A 17,373-nucleotide genomic window follows, 5' to 3' on the forward strand; every position below is an offset into this window, starting at 1 on the left:
TTCCTTTGGCTGCCCTGGAGGGTCAGGGACCTGGGCAGGGGGGTCTGGGACCCCAGCCCAGAGCTCAGAGAGACACTGGCTTTGGTTTCAGTCCATGGGAAAAACTTCCTACACTGAGAGAAGGTTTACAGGCCACAAGAATGTGAGAAATAGTAGTTTAGCTTATCACAAGATGAGAAAATAGTAGTTTTAGATTCCTAGCATTGAAGTGAATGGGGACAAGATGGAGAATCTGGGGCGTTGTCTCCTTCTCCTTCTCCTTCCCTCACTCCATTGCTGCATTGACGTGGCACAAAGTAGTTAGTGAGGATTGGGTCAAAGTAAAGATGACCTTTTTAGTAATAGTGATAGACATTGGTAAGAAATAGTAAATAAGAAATACGTAGTAATTAGTATAAAAGATAAGGACAGCCCAGCTCGGGGGGAGACGTGAGGAGTCCATGCAGCTGCGAACATCTTGTCGGACTCCGAGAAAATTGTAAGATAAGAAACAATAAACGAAATATGCAACACTGAAAAATCTAAACCTGAGAACTCCGTCTCTTCCTTCAGCTTAGCTCAAAGCTGTGCAGGGGGGCAAAGACCCCGAAACCACCTCAATGTTGGGGTAAGCCCCCGACAGTTTAGTATATCACAGGGTGAGAAAACAGTGATTTTAGATTCCTAGCATTGAAGTGAATGGGGACAAGATGGAGAATTTGGGGCGTTGTCTCCTTCTTTCTTCTTCCCTCACTCTACTTTGGCAGTGAGGTGGGCACAAAGTGGTTTGTGAGGACTGGGTCAGAGTAAAGATGACCTTTTTAGTAATAGTGATAGGCATTGGCAATTAATAGTAAATAAAGAATACGTAGCAATTAGTATAAAAGATAAGGACAGCTCTGGGCGGGCGGGAGTCGTCAGATGCCCGAGCAGCTGCAAACATCTTTTTGGACACTGAGAAAATTGTAAGATAAGAAAAATAAACGAAACATGCAACCTTGAAAAATCAGAACCGGAAGACTCCATCTCTTTCATCCGTTTGGCTCAGAGTTTTGCAGAGGGCAAAAAAGACTCCAAAACCACCTGAATGCCGGGGAATGAACCCAACAGGGTGTGGCTGTGTAGTGGAAATGAATCCTCGGATACATCAGAAAACCCAACGTTCTGACTGGCTGCAAAATGCAGAAGCCAACGGCGCCTGCAAGTTACACAGGAAATTCAAACATTTCATGAAAATTTAGACTAACTTTGGAGTCTACATCCCATCAGCGGAGGGTGAAAGGCGAGGATTCTGTTTTCATGAACTCAGAGTTAACCCCAGCGGTGACACCACACACAGCAGCCTCTTTCCTTAACCTCTGCTGCATTCCCAGACCTTTTACACCTGCCAGAAATCCACGTTTTTCCAGCGCATCCGATGCACGCGGATCCAGTCAGGCTGCCCTCCCAAACAAAGCTCTGTCTGCAGGAAGAGATGGAATGGGAGGGGAGATAAAGGCTCCCATTGTGGCTGCAGCAACGGCAGGGCCACGTCAGATGTTAATCCTCACTGGGAAAATCTGTGAGCAGTTCCTTAATTAATGACCAAGCAGCCTGGAGGAGGCTCCATTCACTGAATCCACAGCCAGAGATTTGGGGTTTTTTTTTTTTAAATAATAATCATATGAATGCTATTTTGTACTCCGAACGAACCGAACACAAGACGCCTCTCTTTCAGTTTTGAAGGGCTTCAAGTTTTTCCACGTGGGGATTTCCACCTACAGGTTTCTAAAACTCTAACCATCAAGTATTAAAATAAACATTTTCAGGCTCTTTTTGCCTGAGAGAAACTTTCCCAGAGCGGTTCCTTACAAGGGCACTCAAACAGCAGCTCTCAAACACAACTTGAGCCCTTCCCAGAAAGGCTCAGCCAGGAAAAACACCTGGAAAATAAGAAAAAAATTAACAGAAAATATCTGCAGAACAGTTGAGTTGGGGAATAAATTAATAGATCTAGCTCTGGAAAGGATGTTCATACGTAAATATAAATTATTTTTCAGATCCAAAGACAATTATGGAGGTTTGAAAAACTTGAGTGAGCCAATCCTGTTTTGCAGCTCTGTGGGATTTTGGGGGAACCAAAAAATTGCCTTTTTTCTCCCCTCCCCCTCATTCCCTCCTTTAAGCAGTTGCACACTCTCAGAGCAGCCAAACCAGCCTGAACCACAAACTTGCTTTTATTTCCCATCACAAGCTCGGGGAGGAGAGGTTTGAACACTGAGCTACAGGGAAACCTCAAGAGAAAACCGCCAGGAAGGAAGAGGAAGGCAGAAAATGACATTTCCTGCCATCAGCAGCACGGTTTGGGCTCTCCGAGAGCTGAACACGGCCCTGCAGAACCCAGATAATCAAATCTGTGATCACAGCACACACACAAAAAAATATTTCCTGGGGAGCCAGGCTGGGAGAGCTGGGAATGTTCACCTGGAGAGGAGAAGGATCCAGGGAGAGCTCAGAGCCCCTGGCAGGGACTAAAGGGGCTCCAGGAGAGCTGGAGAGGGACTGGGGACAAGGGATGGAGGGACAGGACACAGGGAATGGCTTTTTACTGGAAAAAGGGAGATTAGGAGGGAAAAATTCTCATCTGTGAGGGTGCTGAGGCCCTGGCACAGGGTGCCCAGAGAAGCTGTGGCTGCCCCTGGATCCCTGGAAGTGTCCAAGGCCAGGCTGGACAGGGCTTGGAGCAACCTGGGATGGTGGGAGGTGTCCCTGCACATGGAATGGGGTGGAACTGGATGAGCTTTAAGGTCCCTCCCAACCCAAACCATTCTGGGATTCTAGGGAATGTTCAGCACTATTCCTCTGCATATTTAGTAACTCTTTCAAAAGAGACCCTTAAAAATTCGGTCTGCTGTTAACAAAACACCGCATGAAAGCGGCAGCGACCTTCAGCAGGACCAAAGCTGTCCCTTGACTGCAGAGTAACTCCTCTGAGATGTGCTGTGAATGTTCACACTGCATTCAGTGCTCACACCTCACTGCCCAGAGAAGCTGTAGATCCCTGGATCCCTGGAAATGTCCAAGGCCAGGCTGCACAATGCTTGGAGCACCCTGGGGCAGTGGAAGGTGTCCCTGCACGTGGAATGAGGTGGAACTGGATGAGCTTTAAGGTCCCTCCAACCCAAACCATCCCGTGACTCTCTGACAGCCTCCAGGTCTATGACAACGAAATCCTAAAGGCGACCAGCTCCAAAAGCAAGTGACGCTTCAGCTCATGAGGACAGGGAAGCGCATCAGTGGCGATTCCGTGGAATAATCTGGATGGGGTGGGGAAACAATTTCACACAAGAGATTTCTCAGGAAAATCTGTGACTGTGGGAGGGAGGTTCCTATCCACAGTTCCTCTGTTTAATCCTGCACGGGGGGCTGTCACGGAAAAACTCCCACCTTTAACCCAGAAGATTTGATGCAAATTTATGACCGTAAAGAGCATTAACAAGTGATGAACCCAAATTGCCATTTCAGCACCCAATTTCACCAAATTTTTAGCGCTCACTTATCCACCTTCAATAAATTCATTCATGCCTTACATACTCAAATATTTCAGGAAGCTTAAACTACATTCTTTCAGCTGCTTTTGTTTTATGGAAGAGTTAAAGACACTGGCATTACGCCACGTTGTAATTTCATTTATTTCTTGTCAATACAGAATTCCAAATCCATAAATGAAGTGTTATTTATCCTTATCCCTGCAATCTCAATCCCTAGGAAAGGATTTGCCTCGATTTCCTTACTGCCTTAAGTCTTACACCATATAATCTGCAGCTGGCAGTGCTTCAGACTGAGAGATATCAACATATTTCACTGGTTATACATTTTCATGGTTTATTTATAAAAGAATTTCTAAATAAATCCGAATGGTGGAGATTAAAGTAGATGAAAACCACTTAATTTTAATTAGTCGCACATATTTTACCCCTTTTAGGGGAAATCAGTTTAAGAGATTTACTCTGCAACAAAGCATTTATTTATTTTTGCACAAACGAGTCTTTTTTCCCCTCCTGAAAACCCAAAGACTAAAAGAATACAAGTGCTGTAATTAATGGTGTGATAAGAACGTGAGTGATTCGCATTATGATAATCGCCAAAATCCTCTGGGTTTTTTAATGTTAAAATAAAAACTCCTGCCTGCCTGTGTAGTGTACGTGCATAACCCAGCTACTCCTTCTTCACGAAGATCTTTAAAACTGTGTGACCTCATCTAATAAAAACTGGAGCAAAAAGCTGGCTAATCCATCACAACAAAGTCACAACTGAGCAGAATTTGCCTTAATTGCCCTTCTAACACATCAATTCCATCACTCATTTCCTCACATCACATTGCGGGACATAGCTTTAAATTCCAATTTTGCACAGCTCAAACAACCCCTTTCCACCTGCCTTGACTCAGCACCATTAAAATGTGACAAAACTAAAATAATACAGAGGTAAGAACTCAACTGCTGGGCAAGTCCAGGCACTCCCAGCACTCTGCAGCCATCAGTCCCAAGACACTTATGATGATTTACCCACAAATGAGATCTAAGAGGTTAATAGAATATTCAGAGGCTCAGAAACTTAAATTAAAGCTGGTGTTTTTGCTCAAATTGACAATTCCCCGCTCTCCGAACCCAAAGCCAAGAAGTTAGGCGAGAAACACAAGCTTATAAAACGTTACCAGGTCGAGATGCTTTTCAGTGTAGTAATTCCAGATTCACGTTTTTTGGTGTTGTAACGCTTCCTTAAATTTGATTTCCTTCTTACTACAGTGGCAAACAATTTGCAGCACGTGAGAATAATACCTGCAAAAGCTGAAGGCAACTTTGAGGCTACAAATGTGACATCTAAAGCTGAAAGTTAGTTAAATAATGAGGTGCTCACACATTTACCAAGGAGCTGGCCTGAAGCACTTCCAGGGATGGGGTACACACACTTCTCTGGACAACCTGTGGCACTGCCTATCTATATAAACATGAAGAAATAAATATATAAAAATATATTCCAGAATAACATCAAGGGTGCTGTTAGAGAATTTTTTAAAAGTTTGTTAGCCATTCCCATTATATCAAGCCTAAAATCATGTTCTGGGTATATTTCATCAGGAACTTTAGTGATAGGACAAGGAGATACGAGTTCGAACTGAAAGAATTGGAATTTAGTTTAGATATATGGAAGAAATTCTTGTCTGTGAGAGTGGTGGTGTTGCAATAAAATAGCCCCAAACTAAAACTGCATTATTTCATGTTTGCTACCTAACATAACACACTTAAACTTGTTGATTTTTTTTTTTTTTTAAAGCTTGACACTGCACACCTTTCTAGCTCTCCCTCGTGCTGTTTCAGAGCACAGCAGGTGACTGAATTTTAAATAAACAGAACCACTTGTTTGATCCCAGCCTGGTGACCTCCCTTTGTTCAACCACAAACACATGTGACCTGTCCTGCTCTTCCAAAAGGAACAACTCCTGCAGAGGAACACGAGGGTGAAGCCCCAGCAAACATCACAAACTTGGAGCCTGTGACTGAGCTGAAAAGAGATTTCATTCACTGAGCAGTAAAAATCATCATTTTGCCGGCTCCCCCGGTAATTCTCAGTTGTCTCATTGAAGCAAATTGTAAATTCCAGGTGCAAGTTGCATTTGAGTTTCATGGAGAACTAAGCACTTTCACAGCAATCCGATGGGCACGGGTGGGATTTTCTTTCCAGAGCAGCTAAACTTGGGAGCCTCAAGGTTTGCTCCAGGGCTGGATCCCAGAGGCAGGAATGGATGTTTTGCTCCGCTGTAAACATGGAATTGCCTCTGATTTACCAAGACTGCCTCAAGTATTCCAGCAACAGCCTAAAACTGTTTTTTCCCTGAAGTGTTTTTAATCCATTTACACTACAAATTGAGCAATCAGGAATAAAAGGCTGCTGCTCTTCGGGGCTGGTTCCAGTCAAACACAGAAGGAACACCCCCAAAAAAGTGATGACTGTGCTCCAAGTCATCAATGCTGTAAATTACCCCAAAACACACAATCCCAAAATGGTTTGGGTTGGGAGGGAAAGTCAAGATCATCTCATTCCACCCCTGCCATGGCAGGGACACCTTCCACTGTCCCAGGTTGCTCCAAGCCCTGTCCAACCTGGCCTTGGGCACTGCCAGGGGTCCAGGGGCAGCCACAGCTCCTCTGGGCACCCTGTGCCAGGGCCTCACCACCCTCACAGGGAAAAATTCCCAATTCCCAATCTGCCATCCATCCCTGCCCTCTGGCAGTGGGAGCCATTCCCTGTGTCCTGTCCCTCCATCCCTTGTCCCCAGTCCCTCTCCAGCTCTCCTGGAGCCCCTTTAGGGACTCTGAGCTCTCCCTGGAGCCTTCTCCTCTCCAGGTGAACACCCTCAGCTTTTCCAGCCTGGCTCCAAGTTTTTCAGGAAGGATTTTCCTGGTTTAAGGTAACTGTTTCATTACCATCTCCACAACTGCTCTTTCCACGGACCTGATCCTGATGGTCCAAGCCAAAATCCTAAAGCTCACTTTACAAGCAGGAAGCACTCGTCAAAAAAAACCCCTCAGACTGTCGAAACATGAAATGGGCTGCAGTTTTAAACTCAGAATTGTATTTTTACCGAATTCTTATGCATTCAAACACTTCACTCAACTTCAATCCTAGTGCTCTGAAGTGCTTCCACCGCCGACATTTGCTGCTGGAACCGCTGAGTTTTTTGCCCCTTATCAGCTCTTTTTCCGCCCCCCTCAGGGAGGCTTTCATTTTTTTTTAAAACCACAAAAGAACAACTCCTGTGCCCCATGACCAACACGTGAGCGCCTCCCAACAAACGAGTGTGTGCTCCCAGCCCATCCCCAGCCATGGGGCTCCTGCACAATCCCACCCTCAGACCCCCGTGTGCTCCCCAGCTCCGCCAGCACAGAGCGACGGCTGCAACAACGGGCTCCTGGAATATCTTCCAAAATAAAGAGCAGCAAAATTGTCTCAGCGCACACCTCAGACCTGCCACTCGTGAACGAGATGACAGCAAAGGTTATTATGCCCTTGGGTGGCTTCAGCTCCTCCCTTTTCCACCACAGGGATGATTTTTCTGCGCCGCCCTCCTGAACTCACTTCCTTCTTCCGTCTACTCCATGCCAGCTCCAGGATTCCCTACCCCTTCATCCCCATGTTGGAATTTTCCTTCCATTTGTTCTAACCCTGTAGGCTTTCTCCTAGCAGAAAACCCGTTATGATTTTCACAGAAACCCAGAATGGTTTAGTTTGGGGGGGATCTTGAAGACCATCCAGCTCCACCCCAGCCATGGCAGAGACACCTTCCACTGTCCCAGGCTGCTCCAAGCCCCAATGTCCAACCCGGCCTCGGACACTGCCAGGGATCCAGAGGCATCCACAGCTTCTCTGGGCAAAAGTTTGTGGTTTTTTTCACGGTAAATTTCACTGCCTGGGATCCCACTGGCACCTCTGCTCCGTTCACCCCAGCGCCCACTAACCCTGCTTTTCCCAACATTTATTATCTGTGGAGTTTCTCCTCTCCAGCTCCTCCCCAGCCGCAGCCGCTCGCCGCCCACCCACAACAGATCACATCACACCAGGGACATTTCCTCCGGCCAACACTCAAACCGCTCCTTCACCCTCACTGCTTTCAACCTTGCAGATATCTCTGAGGCGACTGCTCACGCTTTTTATTTCAATTTCTTGCTCTTTTGCAGCTTTTTTTGGTTTTTTTTTCCATCTAGGCTTCTGCTCACTAACTGGCACGGTGTCAGCTCTTATAAATCCTCGCGCTCCTCCAAGAGCCCTGGACAACATCTCTGCTTCCAGTGTTGTTTTTCCCAAAAATTCACCTGTCATCAGTCCTTAATGCAACTCTGTCACCTCCAAATGAAATCCTACCCTATTCCTTTGATCTCACCGCCGTCCACCCCATGTTCAAGCCTGAACGAAGTCAGAGCAGGACTCCTCATCCCACAAACATTTCCTGCTGCCACAGTTACAGCAGAAAACAGCCCACAATTTGTAATCCAAATATTCCCTACATCTCTGCCTTTGTCCTTGTGGACTAAATCCAGCAGGAAAAGTGCAGGACCACACCAAAGGGATCAACTTTCTAAGCCATGTCCATCCTGAGCTACTCTGCTGTAGCTGAACCCATCCACTGCAGAATTATTTTGGTCCCATTTAAAAGAGAAAGACAACAGATTAGTTTTGATTAAATAAAATATAAATATAAATAAAACATAAAAGCTGAGGGCAGGGAAGAAACATACCCTCAGAGACACATCCCAAGCGCTGCCACCTCAACCCTGGTCTAGTGAAAACATCCCCAAAGCCCCAAGCTCTCCCTGCTGAGAGGCCACAAAAAAAAAACCCCAAAACCCCCTGAACATTCACACAAATGTGATTTATTACACGTAACACTGCAAATCTGAGAGTCATTTCATCTAGGTGTGTTAGGTCCCAGAATCCCAGAGTGGTTTGGGTTGGAAAGAACCTTAAAGCCCATTTCATTCCGTGGGCAGGGACACCCTCCGTTATCCCACGTTGCTCCAAGCCCTGCCCAGCCTGGCCTGGAACACTTCCAGGTCTTTTGGTCAGGAAGGGACTGGCCAAAAAACTAAGCCACAAGATGTTTTTGAAAGGAAGGTACAGTGAAAACAGATGTAAAAAAGGAGAACCCAGAAATATCCTGAGTAGTGAAAGCAGCCTTTCACCTTTACAAAGTAAGCTGTCAGCGTTTTAGTTGCAAAAGGATTACACACCTGGAGATAAAAAAAGCCATAAAATAGTATTCAGGACTTCAGCCTTCAATTAAAAGGTCCTTTATATAAAAGGAAATTGTTATCAACCAACTTCAAAGACTGTCCAACACACCAAAACCAATGCTCTAAGTGGGGTGAAAATGACTAAAAGCACTGCTAAAACCAGACTAAACCAAATGAAAGTCACAAACAGTGATAAACTCTTGATTCCAGGCCCTTAACTTTCATCTGGATCAAGAAGGCAGCTAAAATGTATCTCTAAAGGAGCCCAATTCCAGCCTGAGCAGAGAGATCTTAATTTTAAGACCCAGTGGTCCACTCTGTATTCACAGGTCTTTCCAGATTAAAGTCAGTAAAATATCTGTGATATCAGTACATCCTCACCCAGGGATGGCTCTAGTCAACATTTTTTTTTTTTTTTTAATACAAAACCAGGCTCTTTACTTAATAGACTTTAACAACTGTTGGGTAGAAAAATAATATACATTAAAAACAACAAAAAAACCACCCCCAACTCTACCCAACCTGTTTCTGGGAGTGGAGTAATTTAAATAAATACAGGCAACTTGACTACGTATCCATGAAAAAAAGCCTGGAAAAGGCAAACACCTGACAGGACAATGGTTGCAATGGGGACAAACCCACAAGCCAGAAAACAGGAGAGAGTCACCCAAAAGTTCACAGGCCACAGATTTAACAGACTCCACTGGACTTGGAAAACTCCACTAACAAACAAACTCCTTAGCAAAGTGGTTGTGAAGCAGCCCTCTTCAACTGGGAGGGCTGAAAAGGGCTGGAAAATTTAAGATTTAAACACAAGACACTGGTATAAAATATCACACTTGTCACCTCCACGGAAAACAAGAAGCAGCCCTGCTCCAAATTACTGACTTATCTGAAAGCCTACGCTAATAATTTTCATCCTCTTGCACCATTTTTTCCTGGTTCTACAGCACTAATTAAATAAATCCCAGAGGTCACAAGGTAAGGATAAAATTCTCAGTAATTAATCTGCTCAAATTGTAACTCAGGCTGATATTCCTGATGTTACCGACGGAATCCTGTAGCGAGCTTAAAATGCAGATATTAAAAAAAAAAAATTAAAGCCAAGCTTTAACCACCATTTCCCCGGCATTGTGATGCCCCAGGAATTGTCAGCTGAGGAACCAACTGCTCAGCGTGGTGGCTGTGTGATAGCAGCCTGCCCTGGAGTCCAGCACATACAGGAAAAAGGGCAAAATAATGAAGAGAAAAGCTTTTGACCTTTGCTCTGAGCTGAACCGTGAGTCAGCAAAACCAGCCAGCAGCTTCTGTACCCTTCAACAGGCACCTCAGCACATTGGAAGTCAGTTGTACTCATCGTATCTCACGCTTGTGTGGTCAGAGAGGAGGATTCTCCTGCCTTCTCCTGGTTTGACACTTTCACGTCAGGGCAGCAGCCACCCTTTGGATACAGAATTACACAATGATATGGGAATTATGGCTCCACCAAGGCCTTCAAAGGCACAGGTAAGACTGAATCCTGGGATCTGACCTTGCTGTCTTCTCAGATCTGGATGCAGCAGTCAGGAAGAACGGGAGAAAGGCACTCACAGGGAATAGAGGCCAGGAAATGTGCAGTAAGGGAGTTAAACCAGAAGGCACCAGAAGACCTTTGAGAGACCAAAAGTTGATCTCAGCCTTGCAAAGGACTGGACCTGCTAATAAGAAAAGACTTGAGCACTGCCCTTAATCAGCTTTCTGAGGGCTAGAAATCATCCCTGTCGTTAGTCTGCTCAGGCCCAGGAGTTTATTTCTCCCCTGCCTCTGGTGCTAACCTCTGGGAATGTCTCCTCCCCAGCACCAGAAATCGTCTCTGCACAGCCTATGCTGTCATCTGAAACATCTGCTCCTCCAGCTTAAGGAGACTGAAATCAGCTTCCAAAATGGACAAGGCACAGTGTCAAGAAATTAAACCTTTAAGCTGCTGACGAGCGCGGCCTCCTTGCTCCCATTAGCAGGAGCAATCCTGCCTCACCTGACAGCTCTGCTGGCTCCTTCCCCTCTCTCCCTACGGCACAGTCACAGGCACGGCAGCAGTTCCCTCCTCCCCTGCACGTCCTGCATCTTCTCTTCCCAGGAACTGCGTGGCAGAGTGCCAACAGCAAGGGGCTTCAGGGTGGTGACGGCGAGAAGCAGCTCCAGTTTCTGCTCAAGAAGCTGTGCCCGGGCTCCTCTAGCTCAGTGTGTGGACTGAGACCTCTGCTCGCTCCTGGAGCTCAGCGCCTGTCCGCTGGGGTGATGATTTGAAAGACGAACTGTCACACAAGTGAACTGTACCACACAGTATTGCCATTTATAGACCTCCCTCCTGTAAAGAGGCTGATAAATAAAGAGGGAAAACAACAGAAAGCCCTGGGGTTTTCACCTCTGAAACAGCTCTGCTGCTCCCCTGAGACTCCCACCTGAGTCTCAAGGTGAGAGACGCCTGCCTGCCCCTCTGCCAAGCCCATGCCAGGACATGCTCAGCTCCCCTGCAGCTCACTCTACTCCACAACATCTCCCTTGTCCTTGAGGGAATGCAGCTGGAATGCAAGTCAGGAACAGCAGGTGAGCAGCAGCAGCTTGTCAGCCTCAGCAAAGCAGGGGCTCACCTGTCCAACAAGACCCTGGGAGCTCTTCCCACCAGAGGAGAAGCGCAGGGAGCTGGGGCCTTTGCCCCTCTTTCACTTCTGCTCCGCAAGGTCTCCTGTCCTCCAGCAAAGGAAACACAAATGCAAGGAGAAGGGGGAGAAGGGGGTGTATTCCCACTTGATGCTGAAGTTGAGGGAGTGAAACAAATTTCCCTCTAATGGAAGGTAGCAACTAAGGATTATGTACGTACGAAATGCCTGTTGCAATTCCTCCAAGAGAAAGGAGGAGAAATCACACTTTGTGCCTCTTCCCAGGGGGCAGGTGATGAAAAAAAAAAAATAAAGAACAAGATCATCACTTTCCTAGTGGAGAGGACAAGAGTCACAAAGGTAGAGCCAGGGACAAAGCTCTCTTCCATCATTCCTCACTGAAGATGAGGCATCAAAGATGCGTCTGTGGGGAGGAGGGAGTGGACGAACAGCTGATGTTTCTACTCTGCTCCTTCTGAAGGAAAGGTGTGCAGGGAGGGAACTGAGACAGTGCTGAAGGCAAATATCCATCCTCACTCAAGCCTCAGCTCAGGAAAAGCAGAGCATAAGAAGGTTCTCAGACACCTTCCCTCCCACTTTCTTCCACACATGCCAAGAAACAAGCAGATGCCCAGACCTCCCTTTTCTAAGTCTCTGGTGCCAGGTGTGCATGCCCCAGATCATTTCCTTCAGGTCTGTGTGCACGGGGAGCTGAGAAGGGGGAAGATGCTCAGCTCCCTTTGGCTGGAAGCAGCTGATATGCTCAGTGTCTGCGGGGGTACCTCTCATCCTCGGGAGGAGGATGCCCCCGTGTCCCCTCTCTCAGGGATGCCCAAGTCTTTTCCCTTACAGGTGTCCCTGGCGGGGTGCGGTGCCCAGCGCCGCGTCCCTGAGCCTTGGAATGGGAATTCCCAGTCCCCCCTCGCACAGACACGGGCAGGGGACGGGCACCGCGGGACCTCTCTCGCTGGATAATTTGTCCTGTATCCCTGATAAAGGAACACACCGGCAGCGAGCGCGGCCGGATCCGTGTGCCGGGGCAGCGAGGGTCACCCGGTGTCGCAGCCGCTGTCCCCACGGCGGGGTCACCCAGCGCAGGCTCCGTGCGCACGGGGGATGCCCAGCATCCCTCTCCGGCACCGCGGAGCACCCCGGCCACCCCCCCGGCCGGCGGGCACGGCGGCAACTCACGGTTCCAATAGACGGGGTAGCTCTCGGCGCTGGCCACATCCACCTCGTAGAGCCCGCTCCGCACGCACACCGGCTCCACGGCCGCCGGTTCCCCCGCGCCGCCGCCGCCCAGGGCTCGGAACGCCAGCTCGATGCGCAGCGAGTCGTAGCCGATGAAGGGCTTCCAGGTCTTGCGGTCCTCGCGGTAGAACCAGCGCACCTCCTCGGCGCCCAGCTCCCGCACCACCTCATAGCGGGGCCGGCCGCCGCCCGGCCGCCGCCGCTCGGGCAGCGCGGTGGCCGCCAGCGAGAAGCCGCTGCCGCCGCTGTCGCTGCTGCCCAGCCCCGCGCCCTCGCTGCCCTCGCTGCCCTCGCCGCCGGTGCCCGTCGAGTACCGCAGCGACGCGCCGGATTCGGCCGAGTCGAAGTCGCCGGCGGCGGCCTCGTCGCTGAGGCTGCGCTCCCGCGGCGGCGCCGCCGGCTCGGGGTCGCCCTCGGAGGAGGAGGTGGAGAGCGCGGCGCGGAGCGGCTGCGGGCGGCGGGGCGGGCGGGAGCGGGCAGCCGCCTCTTCCTCCTCCTCCTCCTCCTCCTGCTCCGCCGCTTCCTCCTCCTCGCCGCGGTTCGGTCGCTCGTAGCCGCCGCCGAAACCGCCGGCTTGGCCGGGCAGGTGCCGAGAGCCCTGCGGCGAGACGGGCTCGGGGTAATCCATGCCGCAGCGCTCCCTGCCCGGCGGGGCCGCCCGGCCTCGCCCCGCCCCGCGCCCGCCCCGCTCCGCTGCCCCGGCCCGGCCGCGCTGCCGCAGCCGCCGCCGGCTCCGAGCGGGCGGGGGCGGCGCCGCTTCGTCACGCGCGGCGCGACGCGGGCGGGGGCGGAGCGGCGGCGGGGCGGGCACGGGGCGGGGGGGCACGGCACGGGGGGGCACGGCACGGGGGACACGGCACGGCACCGGGGGGCACGGCACGGCACGGCACGGGGGGGCACGGCACGGCACGGGGGACACGGCACGGAGGACACAGCACGGGGGGGCACGGCACGGGGGACACGGCACGGCACGGGGGACACGGCACGGCACCGGGGGGCACGGCACGGCACGGGGGGACACGGGACACGGGGGGGACACGGGGGACACGGCATGGGACACGGGGGACACGGCACGGCACGGCACGGGGGGCACGGCACGGCACGGGGGGGCACGGCACGGCACGGGGGGACACGGCACGGGGGACACGGCACGGCACGGGGGGACACGGCACGTTGGACACGGCACGGCACGGGGGGGCACGGCACGGGGGACACGGCCCGGGGGAACACGGCACGGCACGGGGGGACACAGAGTGACACGGGGGACACGGCACGGCACGGGGGGACACGGAGTGACACGGAGTGACACTGAGGGTGTGGGACACAGTGTGGGACACAGAGTGCGACACTGTCTGTGTGACACGAACAGCGGGTGGCTCTGAGAGTGTAGGACAGAGTGTGGGACAGTGTGTGACACAGTGTGTGACATGGACAGCGGGTGACACTGAGAGTATGGGACAGAGTGTGTGACAGAGTATGGGACAGTTTGTGACACAGTGTGTGACACGGACAGCGGGTAACACTGAGAGTATGGGACACAGTTTGTGACACTGAGTGTGTGACACGGACAGCGGGTGGCACTGAGAATGTGTGACAGAGTGTGACACTGAGTGTGTGACACGGACAGCGGGTGGCACTGAGAGCGTGTGACAGAGTGTGACACTGAGTGTGTGATATGGACAGCGGGTGGCACTGAGAGTGTGGGACATGGACAACAGGTGACACTGAGGGTATGGGACATAATGTGTGACACTGAGTGTGACGTTGCGCATATGGCACTGAGAGTGTGTGACAGTCAGTGACAATGAGTGTGTGACACGGACAGCAGGTGGGACTGAGAGTGTGGGACACAGTGTGTGACAGCGTGTGTGACACGGTCAGCAGGTACACTGAGAGTGTGGGACAGTGTGACACTGAGTGTGTGATATGGACAACAGGTGACACTGAGGGTATGGGACATAATGTGTGACAGTGAGTGTGACACGCATATGGCACTGAGAGTGTGTGACAGTCGGTGACAATGAGTGTGTGACACGGACAGCAGGTGGGACTGAGAGTGTGGGACAGAGTGTGTGACACTGAGCGTGCCATTGCGCATGTGGCACTGAGTGTGTGGCACAGTCTGTGACAATGTGTGTGACACGGACAGCAGGTGGGACTGAGTGTGGGACTGTGAGTGTGACACAGTGTGACACTGTGTGTGACATGGATAGCATATGACACTGACACTGTGACACTGAGTGTAACACTGAGTGTGTGACATAGTGTGACACTGACATAGCATGTGACACTGCAGTATGTGACACGTGTGGGATGTGTGGGACACTGAGTGTGACATGGAGTGTGGGACAGAGACAGCATGTGACGCTGAGAGTCTGTGACACAGGGTCTGATGCTGTGTGTGACAGAGTGTAACCCTGCAAGGGTGTGACAGAGTGTGACACTGTATGTGAGAGAGACAGCATGTGACACCAAGTGTGTGTGACACCGAGAGTGTGTGACACTGAGCATGTGACATAACACGTGACACTGTATGTGACAGAGACGGTGTGTGACACTGAGCGTGTGACACAGCGTGTGACACTAGGACAGAGACCGGGTGACACCAAGAGTGTGTCACAGATAGCAGGTGACAGTGAGAGTGTGACACACTCGTATATAGTGAGTGTGACACTGTGTGACACGCTCAGACACAGCATGTGACGCTGAGTGTGTGACAGTGACACTGCGATGTAGTGTGTAACAGTGTGACATTGACTGTGTGAGATAGCATGGGACATTGTGTGTGACAGAGACACACGTGACACAGTGTGTGACGTGTGACACTGTGTGACAGAGTGTAACACTGTGTGTGACATCCACAAACACAGTGTGTAACACTGAGTGTACATCTGCAGGCACAGAACGTCACAGCCAGCGTGTGACACAGCGTGTGACACTGAGTGTGGCATGCTCAAACACAGCATAACGTGCTCAGTGTAAAACTGACCCACTCAGACACAGGGTGTAAATCTGTGTGACACCCCCAGACACAGCCTGTGTCCCTCTGTGTGTGTGTGTGACACCCCCAGACACAGCCTGTGTCCCTGTGTGTGTGTGACACAGACACAGCCTGTGTCCCTGTGTGTGTGTGTGACACCCTCAGACACAGCCTGTGTCCCTGTGTGTGTGTGTGACACCCTCACACACAGCCTGTGTCCCTGTGTGTGTGTGTGTGTGACACCCTCAGACACAGCCTGTGTCCCTGTGTGTGTGTGTGTGTGACACCCTCAGACACAGCCTGTGTCCCTCTGTGTGTGTGTGTGACACCCTCACACACAGCCTGTGTCCCTCTGTGTGTGTGTGTGTGACACCCTCACACACAGCCTGTGTCCCTGTGTGTGTGTGTGACACTCTCACACACAGCCTGTGTCCCTCTGTGTGTGTGTGACACTCTCACACACAGCCTGTGTCCCTCTGTGTGTGTGACACTCTCACACACAGCCTGTGTCCCTGTGTGTGTGTGTGACACCCTCACACACAGCCTGTGTCCCTCTGTGTGTGTGTGTGACACCCTCACACACAGCCTGTGTCCCTCTGTGTGTGTGTGTGACACCCTCAGACACAGCCTGTGTCCCTGTGTGTGTGTGTGTGTGACACCCTCACACACAGCCTGTGTCCCTCTGTGTGTGTGTGACACCCTCAGACACAGCCTGTGTCCCTCTGTGTGTGTGTGTGACACCCTCAGACACAGCCTGTGTCCCTGTGTGTGTGTGTGACACCCTCAGACACAGCCTGTGTCCCTCTGTGTGTGTGTGTGTGTGACACTCTCACACACAGCCTGTGTCCCTCTGTGTGTGTGTGTGACACTCTCACACACAGCCTGTGTCCCCCTGTGTGTGTGTGACACTCTCACACACAGCCTGTGTCCCTGTGTGTGTGTGTGTGACACTCTCACACACAGCCTGTGTCCCTCTGTGTGTGTGACACTCTCACACACAGCCTGTGTCCCTGTGTGTGTGACACCCTCAGACACAGCCTGTGTCCCTGTGTGTGTGTGTGTGACACTCTCACACACAGCCTGTGCCCCTCTGTGTGTGTGTGACACTCTCACACACAGCCTGTATCCCTGTGTGTGTGTGTGTGACACTCTCACACACAGCCTGTGTCCCTGTGTGTGTGTGTGACACCCTCACACATGGCCTGTGTCCCTCTGTGTGTGTGACACTCTCACACACAGCCTGTGTCCCTGTGTGTGTGTGTGACACCCTCACACACAGCCTGTGTCCCTGTGTGTGTGTGTGACACCCAGACACAGCCTGTGTCCCTGTGTATGTGTGTGACACCCTCACACACAGCCTGTGTCCCTGTGTGTGTGTGTGACACTCTCAGACACAGCCTGTGTCCCTCTGTGTGTGTGACACCCTCAGACACAGCCTGTGTCCCTCTGTGTGTGTGTGTGACACCCCCAGACACAGCCTGTGTCCCTGTGTGTGTGTGTGACACCCAGACACAGCCTGTGTCCCTGTGTATGTGTGTGACACCCTCACACACAGCCTGTGTCCCTGTGTGTGTGTGTGACACTCTCAGACACAGCCTGTGTCCCTCCGTGTGTGTGTGACACTCTCACACACAGCCTGTGTCCCTCTGTGTGTGTGACACTCACACACAGCCTGTGTCCCTCTGTGTGTGTGACACTCTCACACACAGCCTGTGTCCCTCTGTGTGTGTGTGTGTGACACTCTCACACACAG

General features: G+C 51.1%; 1 protein-coding gene across 3 annotated transcripts in view; it reads right to left on the reverse strand.

The window, feature by feature from the left end:
- The window catches only part of DDHD1 (DDHD domain containing 1), a 67,901-nt gene extending 54,609 nt beyond the window's left edge, over positions 1-13,292 (reverse strand). For all 3 annotated transcript variants that reach the window (XM_040067552.2, XM_040067551.2, XM_040067550.2), the window contains exon 1: positions 12,581-13,292. In XM_040067552.2, the coding sequence (XP_039923486.1) occupies positions 12,581-13,268 (688 nt within the window). In that variant the 5' untranslated portion in view covers positions 13,269-13,292. The remainder of the gene's footprint in view (positions 1-12,580) is intronic.
- Positions 13,293-17,373: the final 4,081 nt, after the last annotated feature.

Source organism: Hirundo rustica, chromosome 6 (genome assembly GCF_015227805.2).
Source record: "Hirundo rustica isolate bHirRus1 chromosome 6, bHirRus1.pri.v3, whole genome shotgun sequence".
In the NCBI taxonomy this organism is placed as follows: Eukaryota; Metazoa; Chordata; class Aves; order Passeriformes; family Hirundinidae; genus Hirundo; species Hirundo rustica.